We start from the raw sequence: 9,814 nt of genomic DNA, 5'->3' as shown, positions 1-9,814 counted from the left end.
TTAACAATTATTTAAGTTATTTTAAGTTATCGTTTATAAAATGAAAAATAAATAAATTATATCTTATTTTATCTGTTTTATAGTCATGATCATGTTAAAATACAATTATTATACTTAAATAAATATGATAAAAGTATATTCAATTGATAAATTTATAAATTTTATTTTCATAAATATAATTTTTTTATTTTAAAAATATAATATGATGAAAGAACGACTTAAAATTAGCAAACCATATAATACATGTCTAAAAATTAACATATCTTAGGCTTTTGTATATACAATAATATATTATCTAAAATGAATAAGCATAAAAATATTAGTAAAAAGAAATACAATTTGAAACACGAGTCAGAATTTAGCATTAATTAATACAAAATAATTTTCAAATATGTTTTCTCATGAATATATTAATTTGATTAATAACTAAATGCAAATACAATAAGATAAATATATAATAAGAAGTGAAAATACATACGGTTTTAAACAATTGATTAATTAGAACATGTAAATTATAAAATTATTATATTTGAAATAGTTATATAAACATTTAAGTATATGATTAACATTAAAAATATATACCACTAATGTTTAAAAACAATAATTTATATATAGAAAAGTGAAAACAAACGTCCACTTGGTTCTAGTATTGTATTATAGAAGTATGGATCTGATCAGAAGAACTCATTTCGTAAAAGGTTCTGTTTTCCTCTTTTTCAGCAAATTTATATTTTCTTTATAATGAAAATAAGTATTTGTATATATCTTCCTGTTCTATATAATCCCATTTCTCTTAGCCGGAGTGGACAAAGACAACATACAACTAAATAAAAAAAACAAACATAACATTAACATTTGAAAAATGGCACCAGCTCAAAACCCAATCAGTTCGAAACACGTAGCGGTGATCGGAGCCGGAGCATCTGGATTAATAGCGGCCAGAGAGCTCCATCGTGAAGGTCACACCGTCGTCGTTTTTGAGCGGGAGAAACAAGTGGGAGGTCTCTGGATTTACTCACCTAAATCTGAATCCGACCCGCTTGGTCTCGACCCGACAAGACCTATAGTTCACTCGAGTGTCTACGAGTCTCTCCGAACCAACCTCCCGAGAGAGTGTATGGGTTTCAGGGATTTTCCGTTCGTGCCATGTGTTGATGACTTTTCAAGAGACTCGAGAAGGTATCCGAGCCACAGGGAAGTTCTTGCGTACCTTCAAGACTTTGCTAGAGAGTTTAAAATAGAGGAGATGGTCCGGTTCGAGACCGAGGTGGTTCGGGTTGAGCCGGTTGATGGAAAATGGAGGGTCCGATCCAAAAACTCCGATGATCTCTCCGAAGATGAGATCTTTGACGCAGTCGTTGTTTGCAGTGGACATTATACCGAACCTTACGTTGCTCATATTCCTGGTAAAGATTAGTTTCTAATTGCTTTTATAGTTTTGCAAGTGATTTGTTTATGATTACTTTTTGCCTCAATGCTTTCTGTGTCTTTTTGTCCGCTTGTTGCTGATAATATATGGTTCGTAATAAGTTAATGCTTTTGACCTAGAAAGAAACCAAATTGCGGTGAACGAGTTGGTAGCAAACCCCAAGTGAAATTGTTTAGGTATTATTTAGAGATTTCATAAATATTACAGTTTTTTGGTGTCTAACAGAATTTCCAACCTCACTGTATATTTTAGTCCAAAATGTAGTAAAAAAATGGTGTAATGAAGTGAAAATAAAAGTATTATTCTATAAATAAAGTAACATTTTATTTTTTTTGTATTCATTACTGCATATTCTATTCCATTTTGAAATAAATATTGAATGAGGTTGGAGATGCCCGGTTAGAGTAAATTCATTTTATCGCGTGTTTGTATTTCACACCTTCAAGGGTTCAACTAACAAAATTGTTTACTTTGTTAATTTTTGAAAGTCATTTTAAGAATCAGTAACAAAAATAAGATAAATTTCCTATATTTTGAAAATTAGGTTTTTGGAATTTCACCCATTATATATAACATAAATACTTATTTTGTTATTAGTTGTTTTAAAACATTTAATATTTTTATGATGTTTCACTATATGTCGATATATTTTAACTTGTATACTATATGTCTATATATTTTAATTTGTATTTTAATTTTAAAATAAAATGCTTTAGTAAGAGTCTAAGCATCAATCTTAAGAAGAAGAAAATATAAAACATCAATCTTTAAAAACAAAGAGAGTATATAAGAATGATGCATTTGAATGTTTATAATTTAAGAGTAAAAAGTAAAAATTAGATTAATGTACTTTTTGCTTACTACTTTTTTGTACTTAGGAAAAAGTAAACAAAGAGAGTATATTGTGTATTTTCAGAAACCGTTAAAAACTTGATAACTTTTCTTTACAGAACTCTATAGATAAATTATCACCACGAGATTTTTTTAACCCCATCAACGGATTTTGGATTACAATTGTTTACATACATTCCCTACTGAAGACTTTATGATCATTTTTGTACGGTCTATATATATTCTGAAAGGAAATTCAGTAAAAAATATTTAATTAAAAAATATGTATATATAGGGATAAAATCATGGCCAGGAAAGCAGATCCATAGCCACAACTACAGAGTTCCGGGTCCATTCAAAAATGAGGTACGCATAAAATATATGGCCCTTGTTTCTTCTCATAAATTCATAATATATGGTTCTTATTAGATCTCAGACAGATCTAAAAACCAAATATTAAAAACATTATATAGGATCACCAATATATATATTTTTAAAAGAAATATTTAAAACAATGTTATACTAAAACCAAAAATTACACAACCCATTTTATTAAGACAAAAATGTTTCAGCTAATTATTATTATTTTTAGTTACAGAAAATCCAATTGATTTTATTCCATCTACATAAACTAGATATAAATTGATAGCAAAAATCATGATCACATTCTTAAATAAAATAAAATATTAATTTAGGTGATAATTATGAATATAAAAATACAAAATTTATGCTAAAAACAAATTTATATCACTGTACAAATAATAGAATATAGAGGATATTAAAAAATATAAATTAAATAAGTTATTAAAATAGTAATTACCAAATATAGAAGAAGCAAATTAATTTGTGGATTTATGGGTTATCAGAATTAATATTATTTTGGTACTTATTGGTTAATTGAAGCTAAAATGGTTTAGATATTAAATATTAATATTGTATTTATATTAGAGAGATTTGATATTAATATAGTACTATGTGGAAAACTGATGGCGATAGAGGTGCTCTGATTTACGTGAAATAAAAAAAATTATAGAGGAAGATGGCATATTTCAAAATAACTTTGCTTCTTTATTTTGGATGAAAATTATCACATGTAACTTTTTTTTTTTGACTGAAAAAAAGTTATCACAAGTAATTTTTTTTTTTGACTGGAGGTTTTTTTTTTAGTTTATTGTAATTTTTTTGTTTGTTATTTGGCCTAATTTCCCTCGCTGATAACTCGTATGTTACATTATCTAGTTTTTTCTTGTCGATTTTCGGGTCATAACGGGCCGACCCGATAGCCCCTTACATCCCCATAGAAGGAAAAGCCTCACTATAGGTGGCAGGGAGGGGTCGAACCCCCGACGCCAAGGTAAAGCCACTCTGCATGACCACTGGGCCGTGCTGTTACATTATCTAGTGTAGGTTTATCTTTACAATTTTGTCGAAATTTATCCTGTTTAACACATTTCGTCATGCATTGCTTTCAAACAGAAGGAGGATTCATATCCGTCAATATACATAACAGTAGCAACAACAAAGAAAGCAAAAAAATGACGCGATGCTTTTTAGGGATATAATAAAATACTAGGATTTGACGCGCATGTGTTTGTGTTAATAAAATAAACATTTGATGACGTTACTTTTCAGTGACATTATTCATTTGGAAAATACTTAGAAAATTAATTGTTTATCTAAGACAAAGTTTTAAGTACGTATTACAATTACATAGGGATAGGGTTGAACGTCGGTTTGCAAAATTTAAATTTATAGACTTTAGATATTGTATTGAACTAAGAACTCTCACACAAAATTTAGATATTCGTTTTGGAAATGATAAGTTATAGCATATGTATAAAAATGAAGATATATTTTTCAATATAACTGTTTGCTCACACAAATTGTATTAAAAAGATTGAAGGTACATATCAATCCATAGATGGGATGAAAATTACGATTAACAAAATATAAAATAAAACAAAAAGAGAGATGAGATATGATAATAGATCGAGAGAGTCATTCTTGTCTACCACATACACTTTAGGCTACACTTTGCTTCCAAAAAGGTAAAAGTATTCTCTCCCCCGAATTCTATATAATATGTATCATATACTAACTATTGGCTTCTTATGGTTATCTAATCAGTTATAGTTTTTTGTGTGTTGAAGGGTGCAATTTCCCTTTATATGCGTTTTTAAACTAAAAAGAAAAAAGAATGAGATGCCTTTTTTGTGTTGATGTTTTTGATAGGTGGTGGTGGTCATCGGAAATTTTGCGAGCGGTGCCGATATTAGTAGAGACGTAGCTAAGGTCGCCAAAGAAGTCCACATTGCGTCTAGAGGGAGTGAAGCCAGTACGTATGAGAAGCTTTCCGTGCCCACCAACAATCTATGGATTCATTCTGAGGTAAAGCTAAAAACTTTATTTTCAAACCGTGATTTTAGATTATAAAATAGTTCAAAAAGAAATTCATCTTAAAACCATTAGAGAATGAAAATTTTATGTTTTTTTTTTCTCGTAGATAGAGACTGCATGTGATGATGGTTCAATTGTTTTCAAAAATGGGAAGGCGGTTCATGCAGATACTGTTGTTTATTGTACCGGGTATGTTCTTTAATCATTTTCAATATTTTTATGCTTATATATAGCGAGATATCATATGTAAAATGTGGATGAATTCATTATATTTCTTATATCTTGGTTTACTGTCCAGGTACAAGTATAAGTTTCCATTTCTTGAAACCAATGGTTATATGAGCATTGATGATAACCGCGTTGAACCTTTGTACAAACATGTCTTTCCACCGGCGCTTGCCCCAGGGCTTTCTTTTGTTGGTTTACCAGGGATGGTTAGTCTTAATCGAAATTCATTTATTGGGTTCCAAGTCTCTCACTTCTTTTTGATCTATGATTTTATGATCAGGGCATACAATTAGTCATGTTTGAAATTCAAAGCAAATGGGTAGCTGCAGTTTTGTCTGGACGAGTTACACTTCCTGCACCAGAAAAGATGATGGAAGATCTCATTGCATCGTATGCCATGCTTGAAGCGTTAGGTATTCCCAAGAGACATACACATAAATTGGGTAAAATTCAGGTACGCTCTCGTTTTCCGATACGATCACGTGTATAAATATATAGTAGGTCTTGATAGTTTCAAACATTTTGTATTAGTTGTGGTTATACACTTTCAAATTTATTTTATTTGAAGTGTCCTTTTATCTTTTTAATTTATATGTTTGTCAGAATCTTTAGTTTATCCTATTTTTATCTCAAATAATAGTATACTGATTGATGGCAAAATAAAACATTTAATTGTTTTTAATATGCATGGAAAACCTTTAAAATATATAATATGGAACAAATGAAATCTATTTTGAATCTTATATATTAAAAATGGACCTAATGGACATATTCATATAAAGTCATGTTACATTTAATCTCTAATCTTATCATTTAAATTTAAGGTCAACCATAAATTTTTATTGGGCTATCAATAATTGAATTTAAATAATAGATGATCCATTGGATTTGTAGATAGTATAAATTAAATAGATATAATATAATGTTTTAATACTATACATCCATATGTTAATTATTTAAATATTTGTCGATGTTAAATTTTAAAATTATGAAGATTTTTTTTAAATAACAAAAATCATATTATCTAACAATGATTAATCTTTATTACCTTAAACCAATGATTTTTTTTAAACTATATAGTTTATTTTAAAAATTAAACAAAAACTAAATGTTTAATTATTTACTCGATAATATAAATCTGTGAAGCGAAAAGTTTAATTTTTTAAAATTTTCTAAATTTGTGAAATGTTACAATATTTTTGAATATGATAATAAAATAATATTTTAATAATCTTTATATATATAGTTACGATTTTAATAATGAAATAATAATCCAAAAATATATATATAGAAGAAGATACAAATACATGTGAAAGTTTGAAACAATCTACTCAATGAAAAAAATATACCGTAAACTTATTTTATTTTAAAAATTGATACACACATATATATTATAATATATACCAATTTAGACTTGAAAACAAAATGTTTATATAAAAACAAATGAAAACAAAAACTCGCGCGGTTGTGCGGATCGAGATCTAGTTAACTTTATAATAGAAATTATAGAGAAAAAAAATAAGTTTGAGTTGGAAATGCCCTTACTAGTAAATTAGTAGCGTAACAAGAACATCATTATATCAATGATTTTTTCTCTCTTGCAGTCTAACTATCTTGACTGGGTCGCAGAAGAATGTGGTTGTCAGCTTGTTGAGCCTTGGAGAACTCAACTAGTTGACCGTGGTTACGGGAGACTTGTTTCTAACCCTGAAAATTACCGCGATGAATGGGACGACGATGATCTCATAAAAGAAGCGTACGAGGATTTTGCTAGTAAGAAGTTGATTAGCTTTCTTCCTTCTTATTTCCCAAAATCAGGAAGATGATATCCCATAATGGTGCCTACTTGTTTTTAAGGGTCTACTTGTATTACTTTTAAAAATGTTGGTTTTAATAAAGCTGAATGTAAGGGTTGCTTGTTATACAATGGCTACTACTTTTCAAATTGTCCTAGGTTTTATCTAAGAAAAATCAGGATGGAGGTTTAAGCTTTCATGGCATAACTTATTTCAATTAAACATTGCTATGCAAGCACGCATGGATGATTTGGTACCAACCGCAATCATACTGCTTCCAAAGTTCACAACATATGGGAGGCAGAACGGATCCGTTATTTGTTGATGCATATTACATACGTATATAACAACTTTAGCAAAGTGTTACAAGACAGCAACATATGAAGATTATCTAAAATTAGATCTATTAACAAACATATATGGCCGTAATCTCGCTAATAATCTAAAATTAGATGATAATCCGCATCATGTGCGGGAAAAAAAATTAATTAAAAATGTAAATAATGAGTGAGATATATATATATATATATATATATATATATATATTTATGTATATGTATATATATTGGTGAAATTTATCTAAAAAATAGTGATACCCGATTCTTAAATGATAAATATGTACATTTTTATTTTCTTTGATCAACCTATCACATGCATATTCGTACACAAGAGAAAAGTGAAGCACAAGCTAATAAAAGAAAACGTTCTATTATGAATGATGAACAGATTGCTATAATCGAGAAGTCGCTTATGGATGAACCTCATATACGGCTAAAATCAGCTACACTTCAAACATGGATAGACAACCTAAATCATATTGTAAGTGTTAAAAGTCAAATTTTACTTACTCTATATGAATTATTATTGTCTAACACAACTTTACAAAATATAGGGACCTCAGGTTACAACGACGCAACTTAGAAAATGGTAACAATTATGTTATTCTATCCTATTCAAAATAATTTTATCTAACAAAATAAATTCTGTAATTTATTTTTAACTTTTCAACAATGTTGCAGGATTTACAACCGAAGATCAAAGATAGCTAAAACTAGCAAGCAGTCAAGCACTTCAAATTTAAACACTGAAATCTTGCAAGATAATCCTCTAGAAAATAAGGAATCTCAAGATAATTCTCAGGTCAATACATCTGATCGAGAAAGTACTGATAATCAAGTTAAATGTGTTATAGAAAAAAGACGAAGATGTCTAAGAAGAACACAAACGGCAAATAATCATGGTACAAAATTATTAAAAATAAATTAATTTACTATATTTATTATATGAATCCGAAGCCGTACACGTATATAAGATTGACTCCTGCATTTTTTTCTTTCAGGAAATACTAAAGAAAAAGCCAATGAATTGGTCACATGTACTCACTGCAAAGCCTTGGTGTGGAAATCAGAAAGTTTGAAAATGAAAGGGAAAGAACTGAGATTTTCAATCTGCTGTCAACAGGGACGAGTTATCCTACAACAATCCCGAGAACCTCCAGCTTTTTTAGATGAGTTAATATCGCAGTCTCCATCGTTTCGAAAAAATATACGAGCATATAATTCAATGCTTGCTTTTACATCTATGGGAGGGAAAATTGATTATGGTATCAATTCAGGAAATGGTCCATTCACTTTTCGTATGCATGGTCAAAACTACCACAGAATGGGATCATTACTACCAGCCGAAGGAGATATACCCCGTTTTGCACAGCTATACATATATGATACCGCTCACGAACTTCAGAACCGTTTCAACGCACAATCAAAAGGGAAAAAAACCGACCTAGATGAAAGTATTCTGAGAGGGTTGATTAAGATGCTTGATGAAAATAACAAGTTAGCTAAAGTGTTTAGAATGGCTAGAGATCGATACGAAACAGGAGCAAGTGAAGAATATTCAATTAGGATACTCAAAAATAAAGAACGTGGAAGACAATTTGACCTTCCACAAGGAGACGAAATTGCAGGACTTATTGTGGGTGACATGTCTATCCCAAACTCTGATAGAGATATAATAGTGCATCCTAGAATGGATAAACCACAACGTATAAGTTATTTACATCCGTCCTATATGTCACTACAGTATCCTTTGTTGTTTCCATATGGTGAACAAGGCTACATTGAGAAAACTATTCCATATAGTTCAGAAGGATATGCTACAAAGAGGTCGTACGTTACAATGAGAGAGTATTATGCATATCAAATACATACCAGATTGACACTTCCACGAACAATAGTTCGTTCAGGACGCCTTTTCCACCAATACATAGTCGATGCTTATACTGCTATCGAACAAGAACGTATGACCTTTTACATGCTCAATCAGAAAAAACTAAGAGCAGATTTGTATAACAACGTCTGTGATGCAATTCAACAAGGGGATGCAAGTTCAAAAAAAATGGGTAAGAGAATTATTTTGCCTTCTTCGTTCACAGGCGGGCCGCGATACATGGTAGAGAACTATCGAGATGCAATGGCAATATGCAGATGGTATGGAAATCCGGATCTCTTCATTACCATAACTGCAAATCCAAAATGGGAAGAAGTGAATGATCATATAAGAAAAGCAGGAAACGAGAATGCAAATGATAGACCCGATATTGAATGTCGTGTATTTAAGATGAAGTTACAAAGAACTTCTTAATGACTTGCAAGATGGTGTCTTCTTCGGCCCTATTACAGCAGGTAATAATAAAATAGATCTTCATTTTAATATTTAGTCACCAAAAAATTTAATTAACGTGTTATGTTTTTTTTAATTAACAGTTGTTCACACGATCGAGTTTCAAAAACGTGGTCTTCCTCGTCACTACAAGAAAACAGCGGTATTCTGACGGACATTCCGACGGAAAATCCTCGGAATATCCCGAGGAATTTCCGAGAGAATTCCGAGGAAAAATGTGTTCCTCGAAAAAAACCGATGAATTCCGAGGAAATATTATAGCCGTTGGAGAGCCGTTGGGGGATTTTAGAAAATTCCGAGGAAATTCCGAGGAACACTTAATATTCTCGATCGATCGATGAGATAATCTAATCGATCGATCACATTGTTACGCTTTGGTCCATCTTAGTGATCGATCGATGCGTTTTTTGGACATTTATCCATCGATCGATCCGTTTATAAAAAACCGTTC

At 30.4% G+C, this 9,814-nt stretch overlaps 1 protein-coding gene across 1 annotated transcript; it reads left to right on the top strand.

Moving 5' to 3' along the window:
• The first annotated feature begins 789 nt into the window (after nt 1-789).
• On the top strand, nt 790-6,873 carry LOC106318728 (flavin-containing monooxygenase FMO GS-OX2). The gene is made up of 7 exons (XM_013756842.1): nt 790-1,406; nt 2,556-2,626; nt 4,493-4,648; nt 4,764-4,846; nt 4,956-5,091; nt 5,166-5,339; nt 6,490-6,873. Exons 1-7 carry the CDS (start codon nt 863-865, stop codon nt 6,709-6,711), a joined length of 1,386 nt encoding a protein of 461 aa, XP_013612296.1. The 5' UTR covers nt 790-862; the 3' UTR covers nt 6,712-6,873.
• Nucleotides 6,874-9,814: the final 2,941 nt, after the last annotated feature.

The sequence above is a fragment of the Brassica oleracea genome, chromosome C9, assembly GCF_000695525.1.
Source record: "Brassica oleracea var. oleracea cultivar TO1000 chromosome C9, BOL, whole genome shotgun sequence".
Taxonomy (NCBI): Eukaryota; Viridiplantae; Streptophyta; class Magnoliopsida; order Brassicales; family Brassicaceae; genus Brassica; species Brassica oleracea.
The sequence above is the reverse complement of the archived record's forward strand: the minus strand, read 5'-3'. Positions and strand labels throughout refer to the sequence as shown.

What these genes read in the sequence shown, in the direction of transcription:
- LOC106318728 (XM_013756842.1), top strand. Translation starts at nt 863, where the DNA reads ATGGCACCAGCTCAAAACCCAATCAGTTCGAAACACGTAGCGGTGATC. An exon ending in TTACGTTGCTCATATTCCTG is followed by an intron (nt 1,407 to 2,555) that starts GTAAAGATTAGT and finishes ATGTATATATAG; the next exon opens with GGATAAAATCATGGCCAGGA. An exon ending in ATAAATTGGGTAAAATTCAG is followed by an intron (nt 5,340 to 6,489) that starts GTACGCTCTCGT and finishes TCTCTCTTGCAG; the next exon opens with TCTAACTATCTTGACTGGGT.